Raw genomic sequence first — 20,689 nt, 5'->3', positions numbered from 1 at the left:
ATGTTTAATACTTCTATATTTAGCCATTCTGTTACCTTTCTTTGCCACTTAGGAGGCTGCTCAAAGTATTCAAACTTCAGAAGATTTAATGTAGTTGTTTAGACTATTTTCTCATGGGCTGAAGTAGAGGAGAATATGATTGCAAAGAGTTCAAGAAGCTTTGATATATTTACACTGATGTACAGTAATACCTGAAAATAAAGACATCTGTCTAATTTTTTAGAATTTTCATTGTATTCTATTTCAGAAGTTGCAGGTAAGACAAATGTTTCTCACCAATGTTGAAGCGATAGGAAAACTCAAAAGGCTTTTGTTTCATCTTGAGCTACCAAAATCAGATTGAATTGAATTTTCAGGCTATCCTGTAACAGTAAAGTTTTACAAATTTTCATTGCTGTAAATACGTATTTCTGTTACAACTTCATAATGTGGATGTTAATATTGTCTTAGGCTCCAAAATGTTTGCTTTAGGAAAATGGTAAAATACAGGCCAAATCTGACACGCCTACAACCCCATAGCTTACCTCCTTTTTAAATCTCTTTGCTCAGGGTAGAACTTTGTAGGGAAGAAGTGTGGAGCAGTAAAATACTGACTTCTTTTTCTCTCAGTTAATCTTCTACCAGCTCGATATTTTTATTTTTTTCTTAAAATGTTCTCCTCCTTTTCTCACCAGTGGAAACCATAATTCTGTCAGTAGGTTTTGAATACTGTTCTTCTGGCTTTCATTGATCTCATTCCAGGCTTTCTTTTTGCCAGTGTTACACTAACTCTATTGAATAATTCCAGTAAGGAATGTAAAAGCACAGGGTTGTTAAACTGGTATCTTTTTGGTGCCTAAACTGTTGTCTTGCTTTTAATAACATTTTATTTTTGATAGCACTTTGCCTTTAAAATTGTATTTAGATAAACTATAGTTTCTAAAGTGAACACTTTCCTTGTATGATTATTTCTGTTGTAGTCTGTATTGAAAACAGCAGGTGGGTGGTGTTTCGGAGGTTTTTTGGGTCAAATTGCGAATGATTCTCACGTGACTGAATGGTGTGCACTGGGGTACTGCTCCCACACACCACCTGATCTTCTGTTTGTGTCTCCTGTGTTGCAGTCAGAGCCCAAGGAAACCCCCACATACCTTCCTGTTGGCATCACCCCCCACCACCCTCCTCCATCAAGAAGTACCCAACAAATGACAGGGACAAAACTGTATTTGGATTATTGCTCTGTTTTCTGGTGGTCAGCATGAGAAGAACCCTTGCAGCCGTCTTTGTAGGGGAAGGAGAGGGATCAGAGAGGATTAAAAATCACATCTATGTGTCAGCAGCTCTAGCAACTCACATCAGCATGAGGTGGTTTATTTCAACCCAAAGCAGAAGTCTGCTATAGTGTGATTTTTGCCTCTTTTGATAACATGGTGTAAATTTCCATAGCTGAACACTGCAGAGGTTGGTCACACCTTGTAAAAACTGTATCATACAATTAAATCATGAGGCATTCCCTCCTGGGATCATAATATGGGACAAAAACCAATTATAACAATCTGGAAAAATTCTGGGGCTTTTTTTTATTCAGAGATAAGACATGGAAAGATCAAATTCTTTCCAGGCTGAACTAGTTCTTATTTAATGGTATCTCTTTTGGCTACATGGACCATTGGGCCAGGGACAGCTGAATCAATAGTCAGTCTAGCAAGAACTATCATATTTTTCTTCACCTTGGTACTCTCCAATGCAATTAAATAGCAAATGTGAAGGTGGGCAAACAGTGTTGTGAATGGAGTACAATTTGTTGATGCTTTGTCTGTCACAGGTTGAGATATTCCAGTACAAACACTTGAAGGATTTTGTTGAGATTGTCGACAGTGGCTTTGTCAAGGTTTTCTTCTGTGTCCTCCATGGTATGCCATACTGCAGGAAAAGGGGATGGAATCAGATGCAGGACTGGAACCCCTATAAAAAGGAAAGTGAAATTTGGAGAAGAAATATTGGAGAAGTTCTGTTAAGCCAACTGATACTGCACCATTTAGCAATAGAGTCAGGTAACTACTCAGTAAGCTTGCTTTATAGGGTGTGTCACTGCAGCTTCCTTTTACCTTCTTTTATTTTGATGCTTGTGGCTGCATTCCATCATTAAACAGTGTGTTGTGTAACATTGCCACCTTCCTTTCCTTTGAATACTTTTCCCTCTATTATTTTTTTTTCCTAAGTAATCTGTAGCTACTTGTTGGGGTTTTTTTTTTGAGATTCTTTGCATTGTATGTTTAGGAGCTAGAGAAGGACAGAGAAATCACTGCAGCTTCTTGAACTGAAAACTGATTACCATGTTTTTATGAAAGTGTTAAGATTAAACATTTTTGAAGCATTTTTTTTCTTCTCTACATAAATGGTAAAATATGGTGTCTTATTTTTACTCTGTAAAATACTGCCAGTGTTACCCTCAGATAGAGGAACTTCCACTTGAAAGGACTGTATCCCTGTGTATATATGTGTGTGTATATATATACACACATCAAGCCACCTATATGTATTGCAACTTTTAGATAAAAGAGGAATTAAATCAGTCTTCTGCTTTCTGATTGCTTTTGGGGAGGAGCATTGGTTTTTTTCTCAGCTGCTTTCCTGTTTTACTGCTTTTTGTTTCTCATTTTTCAGCTGCATACCACTAAGGAATCCATTTTTTTCATTAGGTGTTATGTGATTAGAAAAGGTTTTGAAGTGTAATCACTGTTTTCCCCTATCAGCTTCTCCTGTGTTGCATTTTTGTATCCCGTGACTTAGGATGGTTGTATTGGATTTGTTGGACCTGGGCCCTACCTTGGTGTGAAAAATGAAAGATTTGTGGAGTTGAAAGGCCCTTGAGCAGGACGCAGTAAGCAGAGCTCAGTGAAGAGGGACCTTGCTTAGAAGTGGAGAGGTGCAGCTGCCCTTGTGTCCGCTTCCAGAGCTGTGCACATTCTGCATTACTCAGTAGTTAATAGACCATAAGCAGTGGTAAAATTAGGGGCTGGATATGAAGATACCTCCCTCCTTTCCTAGGGAAACACCCTCTTCATTGAACTAGTGGTGCATTCCTTTCTGGTTCACCCTTCTCTAGCAATATGACTCTTGTGGTCCTTGCTGTACTGTAGAAAACTTCAATCAGAAGAGTTCACTAATCTACCCTTATTTGGCCCACCTTAGTTTTGAAGGTGCTCTGCTGAGTGGAGCAGGGTCACTTAATTTTGTAGGACACTACTACAGACAGATATTTCCATTCTCTCTGTACCATTGAAGCTCCAGCAAAATGATGATAGGTATGTTTTATTGCAGCTTTTGTTCAAGTATGCTTTTTAAAGCTGTAAAGTTGGATTTGGAAGCCTCAAGCTGGGGCAAATAAGCTTGAAAAACAGGAGCATATGCACTTGCTCATTCACTAAATAATGCATTTCTTACTGAATATATACTTCAAAATATAAGAATCTCTGGTACCTCTCAATAAAAATGGAACGTGATCATCTTCAACCAAGCCTCGATGTAAAGTACTCCGGAAATACTGACTTTCAACAGGGTGGTTCTTCAGCAGATTCATGTTGTGTAGCTCTTGCTCTGTAATGCACAATGAAAGGGATTATTACAATTTTTGGACAATGAGGCATGTTAGCAGGTTTGAATTATTTTTCCTCTCACATGGAAGCTTTTTCCATCAAAGAAGAAAAAGGCAGTGGTGACTAGACAGTCACTGTTGTATTTGTTTAATACTTGGAAGACCTCAAGATTGGTGCTATTACCATCATTTTACGGAAGCTAGAGCTACAAGAGAAGTGAAGCAGTTGCCAAGAGTCACAGAGTGACAATTAGTAATAGAATCTCTTTTGTTGCTTCCAAATGTCTGAGAGTCTTCCTCAGTTGTTTTATTAATTAAATATCAAAATCTTCATACAGGTTTAAGATGAACCGAATTTCACATTTACATTTTCAAATATTATTACTGTAAACCAGAAAGTTAATCTAAAAATCTGATTTACAGGACTTAATACATTCAGAAACGACTAGGTTTTGAAATTCATTCAAAGCCCATATCCTTCTGCTTACCAATTGCCTGAAGCCTCTGAAACCATCGAATTGTGTTTGGAAAATAATTGGGGAAGACTGGGTTTGGTGCACCAATTAAATCCAGTAGTACAAACAGGTCCTACAGAAGAAAGGATCTTTAGTACAGAGCGCTTTCCTACAACACCAGCAGCAGCAATGAAACCTCTTGGTTTCCTGTGTAGGTCATGAGCAGCTCTTTGCTTGCTCTGGCCAAAGATCTGGCTTTTCTACCATGATGCCTGAGAAGAATTCACTAGCAGAACCTGATTCCAATCTGATACATTTTGCTGTCTTTCCAAGGAGGGAAAAGACAGGCTATTTCCCTGTTCTTCAAGCTGAAGCAGGCTACATAGCTTAGTTTGCCATTTGTGTGTTATATCTCTTTAAGAGAAAAACTACGGTAGGTGGGGAGAAAGAAGAGGAAATGGCTTCTTCCCCTGAGAACAACGAAGTCTGTCAAGGGAAAGACATTTTATGAGTCACAAGAAGCAGTGACAGAACAGAAGTGCCTCAGCAGTAAACAGGGAAAGTAGAAGGGAACAGACAACCAGAATGTTAGCAGGAATCAAAGGAAAACAGACGTTGCTGTAGCTTAGTACTGAGCTAGGCGAAATCTGTTCATAGGCCAATACTGTTTGTGCTCTTTCCTTGTCACATTGAATTATCTTTTCTTGAAGGAAGGTGGGTATCCTAGTTTATATTCTAGTAAATTTGTGTAATTTGATTTTTCTATGACTCCTCCTCATACTTGCATGCAGCAGGTGTAATCACCTGAAAAGCTCTTGCAAATTCTCTGTTGTATTTCATAATGTTTCCAGAAGCCTCCCTCTTCCTTTAACTTGAGTGGGGTCATGGTTTCTTGGGAATTTGGCCAGTTACCTACTAAGTAAATATTTTAAAAAATGCCATTTACTATTGTTCATTAAGGAGGTGAAAGCCACTTACTATGCCCTGCAGCTGGTTTGTGGTTGTTGAACCAGGTGGGTGTGGAGTAGATACCATTTTCTGAGCCAAGTGTTGAGATCCATAGAGGGAATCGGAAGGGGACCACCGGACAAAGGCCTCTTCACCATCAAAAAAAATGAGCTGAAGTGAAAGGTCTGGTCTTGATGCTGAGCTGGTCTGTTGGAGAAAGTTAAAAGTAAAGTAACTGATTCTGGCCAGAACATTAAATAAAGGGCAAATACTGTAGTCATATAAGTAACATGAATAGGGGTGTATTTTCAAGGTTCCCTATGCAAACCTTCCTTTGGCTGTTATTACAGTGTAATAGTGGTAGTGATCAGTCAAGGTAATTGTTATTTATCTAACACAATGACACATTCTCCAGTCTTGTATCATTTTGGTTCTGGATAAAAGTTTCATTTCTGACTTTGGAAGACATGAGCTGAGTGTTGAGACAGGTCTGCAAAACAGGTAGCAGCAACATTATCTCAAATAATGAGGAGACATGTCAGTAACAACACCTGATGGGAGTGCTAATATTATTATTTGATTGCACCACAAGGATTAATATAATTGCTACAGCTGTGCATCAGTGGAGGTGAATTACATGTTTGTCAAGTTGATGGTTCTTTGAGACCTTTCTTTTCATTCAGGGGAACTTGCAATCACTGAGGCAACTTTACCCTAAACCAAAGCAAAGAGAGTGGGTAGATATGTCTTTCCATTTCAACAACCAAAAATGTAACAGCACTGAAACCTGAGAGTATATCACAAGAAAGACATCTGTATGAAATTTCTTCCCAGTGTAGAATGAGTCTGCTATCTGAAGCCTTGTTTGAACTGTCAGCATTTCCTAATAATCTACAGCATGGCGCATCCCAGTCTGGTTCCACTAAATGAACAGTTTTGGGAACTGTGGTCTTGACAGTTGCTATAAATATTTCAACCCTTCTATGAATTAACACTACTTCAAGTAAAATTGCACGATGTGGTTAAAAAGGTGGGGTTGCTGGCAGCAGTCATGTCCTGTATGGGCTACAACTCCCAAGCAGCTGGAGCTGATCCAACATAAACAGTAGTGAAAAGCTTCTATAAAATGTCGCTCACGCAGGCAAGATGGTATTGATTGTGCTCACAGTGGGGTATCGATTTCTCTAATGGCAGTGGTTTGCTACCCTTTGTCCTTTGCACATGACAGAGCTCTGGGGGCAGCAGTCAATTTGCATTACATTCTGGAGGAACTGTATCAATGCCATTTGAGTTTTAGAAAGTAGTATTTGTGTTATTATTGCTATTACTGCTTAACACATTTTAATAATGTAGAGAGATGTCTTTGCCCATTAATTTTAGACTTACTCTATATAATTGGACAAACATCAAGATAAAAATCACAGCTTCAAGTCAAAGTATAAATGGATTTGGCTGAAAACATAACAAACTCTGTTGTGCTACCATAAGAAAAGCAAAAATATCATAGCTAATGTATTAAGCAGATGGATCCCAAAGTATATTTTGTTAACAGACTGTACAAATGGTGGCCTGCGCAAAGTAATTAATTGCCTTTTTGTCAAGTGCTGTCATCTTAAATGATAAAACAATTTTCATTCTAAAATGATGTATTAGTAGTAAAAAATGCCAGTCTTTAAAGTCAGTGTGCAGGTTGTTTCATAAATAATCACCAGGAAAACTGATCATAAATTAAGCTTCTGAGTGAAAGCATATATATTACAGGAGTGTTTTGTTCTGTGATTAGAAATATTGGCATATTCTTAATCTTCTCATTCTTAAACATTCACATGTCAGAAGGCACCAAATCAGTTTCTGGAAACTACTGTTGACAAGTAATCTTAATACCTGAGCTGAGTATACTCCTAACACTTTACAATGTGTCTCTCACCTTTGAGAGACCTTTTCCTGTGAAAGCTCTTTAAGTGTATGAGAATTATTTTTCTGTAAAATGGTGAATGCTGAACCAGTAGATGGCACTCGTGAATCCGTAATCCTACAAATTCGTAATCCTACAAGCTTTGAGAGTTTGTAGGCTCAACAGATTTTTGTGCCTAGCAATTGCAGCCCTTTGAAGCAGATTTTTGTGGCATAGGAAACACAGACTGATAACATTATACTTCTTTCATAAATAAACTATTCAAATTGGTAAAAAAAGATAAGAAACAAAACTTGAAATCCTTATGGGATGGGAGGGCCTGAGTGTGACTCTTCTGCACAACAATTAGTTCATGTGTGTCCCAAAGCAGAATACAACTGAGGGATTTCTGCAGGATTCAGAATGCACCAAAAATTTTTCAATGACACTAGATGTTACTGGATATGATAGGAACTTCTGAGTAGGGTTCTGTGCCTTTTAGATAGAAAGTAGCATTTTATCTTTCCAGATCTATGAAACAGCTATTATTCGTGTATCATTTATTTTTGTATAGTCTATGTTTATATAGATAACTTTTAGATATCCCCCCTTTTTATAAGAAATTTTACTGTGATAATGTACTTTATAGAGTAGTAGATACTGATCTCTGTTTGTTTTTGGAGTCAGTGGGAGATTTACTACAGGCACAGCAGTCAGAGAACCCAGCATGCAGACTATGGAAAAGAATGTGGAAATGCCCTGAGGCCTGTTGCTGTTGGAAAAGCAAATTAAAATGAAACAAAAAAACTACCTTGATTAACTGAAGCTTGTTATCCAGGGAACGTGCCAGCTCCAATATCATAGCACAAGGCACGGCTGAATCAGTTGCTCCTACAAACACTCTATCCTGCCACTGTTGTCCAAAGAATTTTGAGTCGTAGTGGCAAGCAAGTACGAGATGGCGTTTTGCAGAGGGGTCCAGAGTGCTGATAATATTTGAAAAGGTTTTATATCCATATGGTGTGTATCTCTGAAATGTATCTTCTTCAATTTCCCAACCAGCCTTTAATGTTTGAAGACGGTGCTTGATATGCTGCAATTATAAAAAACAATCAGAGTAATATTTCTTGCTGCAGAAGATGTTGCAGACGAATTGTAATTAGCTAATTAATAGTGGCTCTTATTTCTGTAAGTTCATTGTATTTTAAAGGATAAACTTCATAGCAAAAAATGTAATTTCACCGTATAACTTTGCTACCTGAGCCATTGACTGACTCATTTGCTTTTTATTTCTCCCTTTTGACCCTTGTCTTTGGAGTGTGAAGGTGTTTCGAATGATTGCCAATTATTATGACACATTAAGATCTTGATCTCTGAAGTTTTCAGGCCAATGTCTTTTTGAGGTGTAACTAGAGCAGATTTAATGTTAACATCTTCAAATCTTAACTCAGATGTGGCCTTAAATGTAAAGTCAGAATTGGCTGCAGAGACCTTGTTGTGGCTGTTTAGACAATTACCACACAGAGATGCCACAGCAGTATAAGGAAAAAAAAAAAAAAAAGTGGTTTGATTTGGTTGGTTGGTGTGAGGTGGTTGGGCTTTTTAGCTTCTGTGAGAAATCTGCTTTTCAAGTGACATAAATTGTTTACAAGGCCATAAGAGATAGGTAGATTCCTTTAAATTAAAGAAAGAATTAAGCATTTCAGAACAGTGTTTTTAAAAAGAAATTCTGTAAGTGTAGCTCACTTAAAGATAAGAATTAAGACTATCTATAAAAGAAATCATTCAAGTTATCTTCCTACCTAAAGACAACACCTCTAACAGTCCCAGGTATACTTCGACCAGAGTTCTGGCTAACTCATACTAGAGGGACATCTCTGTTTCTCTGTTGAGCAACTTATTTTTATGGGTCCCTCGAGTGCTTCTTCAGGGCAGATTCCTCTCTCTTTAAGTAAACATTAGGAAAAGCCTCTGAGGGGAAAATAGACTTTGACAACTTGTTCTGCTCTTAGTGAAGTCAGTAAGAATATTGCCATAGATTTAGTGCTAGAACAAACTTCCATTTTGTTTGTGGACACCCTCTGGAAGCTTTTACAACACTGTATGGACTATCAGCTATCAGTAGGCAGAAAAAGGATGTCTGTCAAGGATTAAGGGGACTGTATAAACCTGGATGGAGTTCCCAGTAGCCTTTTCCTTTAAAGGAGTCTGATGCTTTTTGTGTCTCAACAAAGAAGTGTCATCCATTTCAAACTCTGTTATTGTGTTTTGACAATAGGGGACTCTTCTTTTTTTCCTTTGGTGGGGGGTCTAATTTAATACATGCTGTTACCTTGTAACAGAATGATCCTATTTTGAACATGATCTGTGGTCTTCTAGCCTAGGATCAGCTGGTTTTTTGTTTTTCTTCCTTTTCCCCCTTTCATTTGGCTGCCTTCCAGGGTATCACTAGAGAAACCACAAGACTAAATCTATAGAGACATGTGCACGCACACACACACACGAAGTGTAAAAAGGCTGCATTTTCCCAGTCTACAAATTGCAGAGTGGCAAATAAATTTATTGTAGTTAGAGCTGTCTTAGAGCTGCTGAGTCACTGCCTGAAGGGTAGACGAAGGCTAGTGAGATGATGTGAATGTCTTCTAGTGAACTCAGCTGTACCATTGTCTGTCTCCCGCTCGGCTAATGTAATCCAGAACCAGCATGGACACTGTCCTGAAGATGCCCACACTGTGAATGCAGAGCAGAGGTGCTGAGAGGGCAGCAACCCAGTTGTGTGGTAACTTCTTGTGGCTCAAAGACAATGTGTGCTGGAGCCTTTACTGCCTTGGAGCCAGCTGCAGTCTGGGTTTGTTAGTCCAGCACTAGGACACTGCTGTGCTTGGGCCAGCAGAGCTGACGTGGTTCGTGGACCAGGGCTGCACTTCGTCATGCTGACCATTTCATCTGCTTGCCCCTTTGGCCCCTGTGATCCCCTTTTGTGTTGATACACCCATCTGAAGCAACACTCCAGGGCACTGCAACAGCACAGGACAGGGCCTCTCCAGAAAATGTGGCAGGGGTATCATTTATTTCATCCCATGCATGGTCTCGGGTTTGAACCAGTGACCAAAAACCTGCTCATGTGAGGGAAAGGAGAACCACTGTGTTGTACTTTGGGTACCAAACTTGGGGCAAGGTTTTTAATTTAAAACACTTTAAAGAAAAGAAAGATTTTTAAAGAAAAGATTTCTTTTTAATCATGCTATGCAGCCCTGGAAAATAATGTCAGCTAATGTGCAATCTGTGTCATGTAGGCACTATGCAGTCTAGACCTGAACAATGATAGACTTCATCCTACTGAATGAAAGGAATGTGACTGTCTCTTCAGTGGGGGTCACCAAAGGCATTACCAGAATATAAATAATAATGATAATAATATATAATAAAGATGTTCTTAGAGGTTTTGAGGAAGTGCAGTCTTACCTGTTGCACAATGTAATTTCCTGGTGATCCCGGGTATCTTTCTATCAGGATAGGGCGCAAATCATTCTCCCACATTTCAGAAACGTCTGTGTTGGCCACAACTTTTTGAATGGCATCAGAACCTAAAATTCTTGGTTGGTGAGAATACTGTAGAAGGTAGAGAGAAGAAAGACCACTATAACTATTACTAGACCTTTTTGACCACAGTTTTCTTCAGAATGACAATAAAAGTGGTATATTGTGCTACTTTGATTTACTCCCAACAAAAAGTAATTTAAAAAACCCTTTTCACTCAGAAATGATTGGCTTCTCTATCTTTCATTTCCATGCAAAATATGCTAGTGTTAAAAGCATGGGAGAAAGTTTTACCTACCAGCTAGCTGTAAAACCTCAACCTATGAATGGGTTCTCTGTTTCCTAATATCTTAATTCTACATGTCATGTCTACAACCACGCCACCTTCAACTGAGGTTTCTATTGAGACAAACACCAGAAGCTTTGTTTCTAGTAGTAATAATACTTAGCTTTATGCTGTGTCTATATTTTAAGATGCAGTACTGCAAAGAAATGCCTAAGGTAACTCACTCCCAGAGGGAGCAAACCGTGTCATTGTGGCCTCTGCCCTCAGTGGCAGAGTGTGACTGCACTGAGTGCTGTGGCTCATTTGGGGCTAGCTGGGGCATTCGTCAGCTGGGTGACACGTGGGTTAACCTCAGAACCGACAGCTTGTCTCCTGTGACAACCACTAGTACGTGAGCTACCTCCCGAGTGACTTCCTTTCTGTTGCCCAAACGCAGGCCTTTGGGGCTGACACAGAATGCTTGAGACATCCTTATGTAGCTGGCAAATGCACATCTTTGATGTGCAAGAGTCCTGCAGTGCTCTGGAGTGGTAGCTGAATGGAGGACATCCAAGGACATCCAAGGACATCTCAAATGCCCCTTTATACACCAGGTTTGAACCTATCCAATCTCTAGCAATGGCCTTCTCAGAAACTTCCTGACCCACTACTGTTTTTATAGATTCCTATTTAAGGCACTATCATATCCATTCCTCATTTATATCACAGGGTCTTCCCTCTACTCCTGTCTTTCTCCTAACGAAGAATACTGCTCTGTTAGTTGTTCTTTGATTGGAACTGCCTTACATGACTGATCAGACTTGCTGTCTTTCAGTGTACCTTGTCTGTGTCATCCTTTCTGAGATGAGCAAAAGGAGAGAAACTGAAACATGAGCACACCGTAGTTTATCCTGTAGGACAACGGTATTTTTTATTATTTTTCTTTCTTCAAACTGTTTAACTGTTTAACTTGCTTTTGGGCTGCTCCTGCACCAAACTGACATTTTCATAAATATCTGTAGACTAACCCTATCATTGTATGTGTTTACAAAACATAATTCATTCTCCTTTTCTAGTCCTGTGTGTCATTTCACATGTCTTTGAAATAACACCTAAAACCCATTACTTGGCCAGAATGTGAACTAACCTCGAGAGTCAGGTGTCTTATTACCTGTTATCTTATTACCCTACTTGATGAATATTGTTTAAAAAATGGGGGTTGCCTCACTTTTTGACTTCTTTTCTACTTTGTTTGTGTTTGTACAAGCAACTACGAGCACAAGCATTTTCTAGATGTCACTGTAAACATTTACTTCTACCCTTCTCTTGTTTCCTAGCTGTTTATCTCCATGTGAACCTTTCCTCTAAATTCTCCTTAAGTTTACTAGTGAAATTAAGCAGAGGGGTGACACAAAGACACTGAATCTTATTGTGCCAATTTTAATACAGTGTTTAAAACTGAATTTTAAGACTGTAAGGGCACCAAAATTTAGGATGGGCAGTTTACATTTTTAATGCTAGCAAATTTAGATATAAATTAAAGACAAATTGCATTTCATCTGATATAAAAATGAACTTTTGAAAGTTTGGAAACTGTACTCTGTAAGTTGCAAAACAGTCTGTTAAAATACTAGAAGATTAATATGGTGGAACTTAGACCAGTGTAGAAGAGACACAGACAAGAGAAAATGTTGTCAGGGAGCTGTTTGGTTTAGGGGGAGCAGGCTGTAAGGGGAGAGAGGAAAGCTAAAGCCATGTACTTCAGAAGAGTGTAGGAGGACAATTTAATTAAGGAAGTTCAGAAAATATGTCTGCAGTTGAACAAGTGAAGAACATGCCTGGTAATTGGGGTCATCAAATTACTTTGCAAAGAAACATTATTAAAGTAAAAATGAATGAAAATACTTCAAAGGAGAGGAATCAATTTCCACTTCTATTAACAGAGATATCTTCAAATTTGGGAAGTGAGAGGAATTACAAAAGTGGTTATGAAATAAAAGAGAAGCAAAATAAGTTTTGTAAGTGACTCACACTTGACAGTGTTGGTCAATCCCTATTTTGCCGCAACAGGGAGGCACGACAATGCATTCATGACAGGGTTGTCACTAAGCCTGTTGTACTAAGCTGTATAAAACTCAAGACTCCAAGTTCTACAAGTAGCCCAGGCTTACCTGTAGGACTTTGAATTTCTGGCTCACACATCCCTCCAGGGAGAAAGAACAAAAGTTGTTGAAGGACAAGAATTTGATGAGAAAGAGGAAGTTGTTCTTGCTTAGTGTGTGCACAGGCGGAGGCGCTCAGATGCGATGGTTCTGTGGTTGGATGGCACTACTGACAGCACTGGCCAGGAGATTGACTGGTCAGAATGGAACAAACTAAGGAGTGAAGTGCTGGGGCTCAAGGGGGCCAAAAGAAGGAGCACTGGGGCTATATGGTTGTTCACTGACCAGTGTGACTAAAGATTTAGCCCCACATGTTCTTATGCATATACTGTATATGTACACATACATGTATTGTGTGTGATACAGATGTATCATGTTACAGATGTATAGTCTATACATGAGCTGTATATATATTATATACTGATCTCTACACACATATATATGTACGTATTGTAAGATACAATTAATAGAACTGACTGACAGAGTATCTCATTAAAAAACAAACAAGCCAACATTTCCTTGAATGGGGGGTGAATAAAATGAAGGGGAAAGGGAATGACTAAGGGGAAGCATGTGGAAAGGTGTGAGAGAAGCTTCATTTTACCAGTTTGTCCTGGACTCTGATCTATTGGTGAAGAGAATGGGGCACTGGATTAGTGGAATTCAGTTGCTTCTTGCTGAACTTTGAGTTCAGCTCTTCTACAAACACTTAGTAAGGGCCCTAGAAGTATATTTTCTGTTTGGAAATTCCTGAAATGTTTAGTTGAATGTGATTTGCAGTTTTATGCTCTTCTATGTATCAAATGGTTTAGTTCTTTATGAAGAAAACTATGTTAATGTTTCATAATGAACCACTAAGAGCTGCTACATAGAGAAATCTGTGGTTTAGGGCTTACCGCTCCTGAATTAAATCTTATCTTGAGGATCCTCTTTTCAGTAGTTCACGCACCACTTCAAATTATACACAATATAGTATGGGTCTACAACATATTAGAGCATTATATCCTTTCAAAACAGTTCTGTATCGGCTATCAGCACCGTGCCTACTTATTTTTCCTAGATACATGTGCATGCTGCTGGAAGAGCTATTTGTCTTCTCAAACTGAGTCACTGTCCTCTGACTCACCATAATCACAATGGAAGTTGGAGTACAGTCGAATGTTATAAGGAATATAATTTCAGATTTTGATCCGTTTTGTCCTGTTTGGATTTCCCCTTAAATTCACTAACTGCCCCTGACAAAGTTTATCCTCTTGCTGCCCGGTTCCAGGCGGTGCGAGACGACAAACATGTGAAGATTTGTTCTCTGCAGCCACCAAGCTCGGGCTAAGAGGGAAGCCATGCCACCCACCCTCACCTGCGGGACCGCGCCAAAGGTGATCCCAGCCGGAATTCGCGTTGGCGGCCAGGGCAGGAGGGATGAGGCTGTCCCCCCGCCCAGCCGCTGCCCCCTGCCCGCCGGGAAGGCGCTGCCCCGCGCACCAAGGGAGAGGCAAGAAGCGCCTGGGGAAGGCAATCGCGACCCACCTTCTCCAGGGTCCACTGTGCTCCGGCGTCCCTCCCGAGCGCCGGGGGCAGGCAGGCGGCGAAGCACAGCGCCCCGAGCATTCGGGCAGCGACCCCCGCCATCCCCTCCCTTCGCCTCGCCGAGTGCCGGGGATGCAAGGAGAGAGCCGGGGCTGTGCCGGCGGAGGTGGAGGCGGAGGAGGGACGGACGGAGGCACGGAGGGAGGCTCGGAGGGAGAGAGGGAGGGAGGAGGCTGCCGCAGGAGCGGCGCTGGCTGCTGGAGCCGCAGCGCTGCCAGTCTCTGTGGCAGCCGCGTTCCCCCCGAGCTGAGCTCGTCCCCGGCAGCACGTCAGCGGTGCCAAGGGCTGCCTGCCGCCCCCCGGCCCCCTCCCCTCTCCCTCCTCCCCCGGCCGCCGGGCCGCGACGGCGGCGCAGGCACTCGTGATTCCCGCCGTGGGAAAAGCCGGAGCTGCGGCTTTCCCCTGAAAGCTGGTTTTGTGTTCCGAGGGGCAGCTCCGGATGGGCTGCGGCTCGGGGCCCCGCGTGATCCGTCCGCGTTCGGACACCGGTGGGAGCTCCGGGCGCTGGGATCAGGGAGGGCTCTGCGGCGGGGCCCGGGCTCCCTGCTGGGAAGCGGCCGGGAGCAGCGCTCGTGGCTGATGGAAGCTCGGAACGGGTATTCCTGAAGGATGTGATGGCAAAGACCTACAGAATTGCAAAGTGGCTTAGTTTATTATTTTATACATTCTTCTTATGATCCTTTTTAGGCCTAAAACAACAATACTTTCTAAAATGAAAATCCACTCTCCAGGCGTTTTAAATTCTGTAATTATACTATCAACTAACAATGAAGCTGAGGTGGTGAGACGGTGTTTTGCAGTACACCAATTTAAATTATTAAACCAAAGAGACAAGTTTCTGAGCTCCTGATCTATTCTTTAGGTCATTTGACATCAGCGTTCTTGCTCTAGGATGTTGTAGAAAACATCTCACTATTCTGCATCACACATACTTCATCTAAAGTCTCCGATTTTTATATATTTCTTAAAGTTCAGGCTTAATGCCAAATTAAAAGAAAAAAAAAGAAGAAAGGAAGAAGGGAAGCAGCAGTAGTAATCATTTTGCAGCTTATCAGCCTTGTACTGGAAAGCCACATCCTAGTAACTATAGCTTTGCAAGTATTCAAAGTGTCCGCAAGGGTGATGTGAGAGAAACAGAGCAATTTGTGATTTGCAGATTGTTGACCCAGATTTCACAGATTTCCTAGAAAAGCTGGTGGATCTGCCATCCAGCACAGAGATGGCATCTCTGGTGGTGATAGCTTTACTACAGATGCAGTGTCCTTCTAGCTGATACTGAGACATATGCGGCTGTATCCATTTTTTTTCATATATGGGAAAACAAAGAGTTAATTTAAATTGGTGCCTCTTTTTTTTCAGTCATGAAAGTCCACACACTGCTTTGTTAGGAAATTGTTCCAAACTCACAGCCAAGTCATTGGTTCATAGGGAGAAATGGGCAATCTTTTGATTACCAAGAAAAATCACTGTGGTTGACAGATTTTAGACAAAAGCCCTAGCATGTCAGAGATCAAGTAATGGGAAATTAGTCTAAATCCAGCTACTAAGATGATGGTGATCCCAGCAGAACTACACAACGGAACAAAAATCTGTTGCCCCTCCATGAGATTTCCTGTGGTTGACTATACAATCCAGATGCTGGACAGATTTTCTGGGTGATGTGTCAGGGTTCTCACACAATTTAGCAGAAAAGAAAATAAATACAATAGCTACAGGAGAAATCTGACAAGGATATAAACTTGAGTCAGGACTAGCTAACACTGCTTTTCCCTAAGGGATTGTGGTTGCTCTGATGGTTACAATTATTTGATAGATTACAAATTTGGCAAGTGTAAAGTCAGATTTAATATCACCTACATGGGAAACACACATAAAAATGTAAGTGCTGGACCAGATGTGTAGAGAGATTAAATAGGATTTTTTAAGGGCATTACTTTCAAAATTTGGAGTGGAGATGTCCCCTCCCGTAACCACCCCAGGAAGTTCTATGTCTATAAAGAAGACTGAGAGAAGAAAAAAAGAATCCATGTAACAGAAATCAGAACACTTCACAGCTGAAAACAGAAGTATGTAACTATTTTAAATATGCACACTTTAAAAAAAAAATAGTCAAAGGTGATGGACATTTTATTTATCCAGGAATTTATAAAGGAAAAATGTGTTGTTTAGTCCTGCTTCATACCACCTAATAGAAAATGTGTCAACAAATTGCTTAGTGGTCAGCTGTACTATTATATACATCTTAAATATTTGGATTATTACTCTGAAAAATCAAATAGATGTAACCAGATGTCATCTAGAGGGGGGAAAAAAAAGGGTAGTTTATTTAGTAAGGGTAGTTTAGTTAGGGAGAAAAGCCTAGGCAATCTGTGACAGTATGATCTGTACATGATCCCTTCCTGTGCCCAGGAAGTGACAGTTGGTGTGACAGTGCCATCTACTGAAGTCCCGATGGACAGTCGATGGAGGCACCGCTGTCAAAACCTTTTCCTTCTGCTGGCCCTCCAACATGTCAGCATTTCAGCCAAACCATCCCTGGGAAGCTGAGGCCGTGTGCTCCGTCATTGCCTTGGCTGTGAACTGGAGAAATGCGCTGCCCAGTGCTGCGGGTTTAATGCTCGCCAGTTTTCTCCAGAAGGGGAACTGCTGCACCTTCCAGCGTTCTAAAGACAGTTTTAATGCTCGGCTCTTCTGACTGGCAGGCCCGCGGCAGGGAGAGCAGAGGAAGTGTGGTTTGATGCGGTTTGAATCCACATAATAAAAAGTCATTTCCAATGCAGAAGGTTGGATGGGGCTCAGAGCAACCCAGACTAGTGGAGGGTGTCCCTGCCCACAGCAGGGGTTGGGAACTTGATGGTCTCTAAGGTCCCTTCCAATCCAAGCCACTCTAAGATTCTATAATTTGAGCCTGAGCTATGGCTGATTTGCCAACAGCAGGAAGGCAGCAGATGCAGTCTGAGATTCCCAGAGTTCAGCAGCCTGGGCTGCTGCAGACTCAGAAATCCATAAGCAGCTCTCAGAGCCCAGAGGGAAAGGGTGGTGGGGCTGATGGTCACAGAGAAGCACAGGGGCCTGCAGGTGCCCAGTGCTCACGTGCATCTTGTGGGCTTGAGCTGCTGCTGTTCATCTCGGTTAACTCATCCACTGCTCGTCTCCGGGGGGCTTGGAACAGCCCTCATCAGGCTGTGGAAGCACCCCACTTGGTGATTCAAGTTGAAGAGACTCTGTTTCCATGTGCTGATGCTTTCACAGACAAAGCTTTAATAAGTGCAAAAGTGTGAAATTTCTTAGGTTTACCTTAAACACTTACTTAGGAAAATAACTTTATTTTGGAGCCAATACAGTAGAATTATATATACTATATGAATGAGGCTACCCATCTAGCAGATGCAAGGATCTGTGAGATCATTCCTTAAACTAGTGGGGGGGTAAGTGAATTCCAAAACTCAATTACCTATCATTTATAATAAAAAGATATATTTTGTTTAATAAAAAAAAGTTACAAATATGTGTTTATACCAAGGTAAATTTTCATTCCATGTTTTTTAAGTTTATACTAAACTTTTCATTGGTTTGTTGGAGGTAGATTTTGGGACAAAGTTCAGCTAAGGGCTCAAACCAAGATGATGAGGTAATTCAGAGACATACCCACATTTCAGGATTTTATCCAAACCAAACCTGAAATCCTACCTTTTTTTCAGTTCCCTTATGGGAGAGGTTGAGTTGAGAGAGTGAGAGAGAAAAGGGACAGTGAACTGAAAAAAGAAAAAAAAAAAGCAAAAGCATTTGTATATTTTGTCCATAGAGATATTGCTTCCTCTTTTTGCAGACATTTGTTGCAGATCTTGCAGATCCTAAAAGAGGGCCTTCGCTATGCAACATCAGTGTCAAAGCAGTGAAAAATAATCATGGCAGCATGTGCTTATGGAATTTCTCAGGCAAATGCACCAGTAAAGTCTCCCACGATATTGCCTTGAATATGAAAATATTCAAAACATTAGATTGGCGAACAGAAATGAAAATATTATGTATCCATTTTCAGATATGAAATATCCGAATGTTAGAGATATTATTTTCAAACTGGAAAAACTTGATGAATTTTTAGAGTTATGAAACAGTTCCAAATGTTCTTTGTTTCTATAGACCTTGTGGTCCATACAGAAAACCAGTTTCTTGTTTATAAAAGCAAATAAATACAATGAAAGTTACCCATTTCCTGGTATCTTGTAGATGTAAGAGAGAGCGATTTGTAAAGCATAGCTGGGTTCAGCAGGCAAAGCTGAGCTGTGAAAACAAGCTAACCATCTGAGGGAACGATGTGGGCTCAGAAAAAAAATGAAGAACATTGACGAAATCTGCATGAAATCACTAATTATGCTAATCATAAAAATAACAAACCAGAATGCTTGCCCTGTCAGTCACTGCAGCCAGGGCTAATGCTATCATGCAGAGTCAGCTGTGCATATGCACAGATCTATGTGCTGCTCCATACACAGATACTGAATGCAGAGCTGCTTTCAGATATGTTTTACACATCTTTACAACAGAGATCTTTACAAACAGGACACGCTTTGGATGCTTCAGCGATATTTATTTAATAGAAAGTAACACCAAACAAGTACTTACAGCAGTTTGGTTTATTTTGGCTGATGCTGTCCGGTGTTCTGTAATAAACTGATTTTAACTAATCCATCTGCTGTTCTGATTTATGAAAAAGCAGCTATTACAGCTTAGGGCAGCAAATTAAATGGCACCAACCCTATTGGATGGTATAAAGCTGAGCTTCTTTACAAAGAAATATAATCGTTGCCGAATGACTGTGGTAATACCTTATGTCCATCTGGTGTCGTCCATAAACAGCTGTTTTAAGGGCTGCTAGTCAAAATGTGAGAAGCTTGCTGCACTTTTAAATAGAGTATGACTCCTTGCTGTGCTAAGCATCAGAAATCATGTTTATGGAGGCAAGCTCTGTGTTTACAGTGGTGGCGTGTGGGAGTCCCACTTTAGAGGAAAAAGGAAACGAAGATTGCTCAGTTATCTGGTGCAGAGCGTTGGCAAGAACATCCTCTATTCATGGAATAGCCTTCATTAAAAAGTCCCAGGGTGGTTTTTGGCATTCAAAACCAGTTAAAAGCAGAATCAACCATTAACTGCTACATTTTTAGTTTAAAGTACTTCCAGATTTTGACAAGAAGCTGCAGGCTAATTATTTATCAAATAAAATGGCTCCAGTCAGTGCAGAGAGCTCGTTATACTATCAGCTGCACTATGTAAAGGTTTGATGCAAAATAGGGTGAAGAAAGCGGAAGGACTCCCCTCAGCTTCAGTGGGTTTTGGGCCAGGCCTCAGGAGCGCAAGATGAAGGAAATGAGAAACGTACGTTACAAACAGAGCTATAAATGACAAGGCACTAATCTGCTTCTCCATCTGTGTCTCGCTGAGCTGAGGATTAGAAGCCTTTGAATCTGATAGTTTGCCTTTTCAAGGTGTTTTCGGTCTGGTATATAACTTAAACTTCAGCAACTTCCTATGGTAATGGATATCATTTTAAGACTTGTACACAGAAATTGAATCCAAATTCAAGAAGGAAGATTATGGGTTGTCTTTCAACAGGGAGCTTTAGGGTTGGAGGGAGGTTACAGAGGCAGTTTTGCCTTGCACCCATTTTATTTGCTACTTCAGCTCACTGTTTTTTTGCTAAATATCTTGCATGCAGAGATTTGCTGCTGATGCCAAGAATGGCATCATTAACGCAGGGCAGAAGATGGGATTTAGGTGAATCAGAGCGTTAGAAGGGGGGGCTGAAACGCAGCAGGAGACGGACAGAGCCATGGTGAAAAGGGCCTGGAGGACTTCTGATTTCTTGCTGAGCCGCACGCACATCCGTGGGGGCTAGCGGGAGGCGCGCGGGGACGCTGAAAGCCATTTCCAGCTCCCAGGTCAGCGCGGCCACGGAAAAGACCAGCGCGATGCTGTGACACACTAGGTCAAGTATTTCCTGTGCAGCGATGGAGGGCCTGCCCGGCCCAGGGGACATCCCCGCGGGGCTGCGCCACCCCCGTCCCGGCAAGGTGAACCGGGAGCGGCGCGGATGGAGAGACGGGCTGCGGCTGCCCCGGCCGGCCGGAGCGGGAAGGAAGGCGCGGGGCGCGCCCCGAGGTACCGCGGGCAGGGCGGGGGGGCTGCCCAAACCCGCGGCCGGCGCTGGCACCGCAGCCGGCGGGTGCGAGCTGGCGCGGACCCAGGGCTTGGCACGGCTGG

General features: G+C 41.3%; 2 protein-coding genes and 1 long non-coding RNA gene across 3 annotated transcripts in view; 2 read left to right on the top strand and 1 right to left on the bottom strand.

Moving 5' to 3' along the window:
• QPCT (glutaminyl-peptide cyclotransferase) lies at positions 1–14,691 on the bottom strand. The gene is made up of 7 exons (XM_042022026.1): positions 14,369–14,691; positions 10,340–10,486; positions 7,686–7,967; positions 5,011–5,187; positions 4,066–4,165; positions 3,463–3,579; positions 1–1,944 (listed from the first exon to the last, which is right to left on the bottom strand). Exons 1-7 carry the CDS (start codon positions 14,468–14,470, stop codon positions 1,799–1,801), a joined length of 1,071 nt encoding a protein of 356 aa, XP_041877960.1. The 5' UTR covers positions 14,471–14,691; the 3' UTR covers positions 1–1,798.
• On the top strand, positions 10,482–17,936 carry LOC121661642. The gene is made up of 2 exons (XR_006015059.1): positions 10,482–11,603; positions 14,112–17,936. It is a non-coding gene; the product is annotated as an uncharacterized LOC121661642 (long non-coding RNA).
• Positions 17,937–20,500: 2,564 nt separating this feature from the next.
• Positions 20,501–20,689, top strand: part of PRKD3 (protein kinase D3) — a 43,695-nt gene continuing 43,506 nt past the window's right edge. The window contains exon 1 of the mRNA XM_042022020.1: positions 20,501–20,587. The gene's annotated coding sequence lies outside the window, so the exon portion shown is untranslated. The remainder of the gene's footprint in view (positions 20,588–20,689) is intronic.

The sequence above is a fragment of the Corvus kubaryi genome, unplaced genomic scaffold, assembly GCF_017639235.1.
Source record: "Corvus kubaryi isolate FWS band 111438036 unplaced genomic scaffold, C.kubaryi_AGA036_p1.0 37184, whole genome shotgun sequence".
NCBI lineage: Eukaryota > Metazoa > Chordata > Aves > Passeriformes > Corvidae > Corvus > Corvus kubaryi.
Note: the sequence above shows the minus strand (reverse complement) of the source record. Positions and strands in the feature narration are given on the sequence as shown.

Coding starts and splice junctions, on each gene's coding strand:
- QPCT (XM_042022026.1), bottom strand. CDS start 14,470: ATGGCGGGGGTCGCTGCCCGAATGCTCGGGGCGCTGTGCTTCGCCGCC. Junction 4,166..5,010: donor CAAACCAGCTGCAGGGCATA/GTAAGTGGCTTT, acceptor TTTCTTCTGTAG/GACCTGTTTGTACTACTGGA. Junction 3,580..4,065: donor TCAGAGGCTTCAGGCAATTG/GTAAGCAGAAGG, acceptor TGTGCATTACAG/AGCAAGAGCTACACAACATG.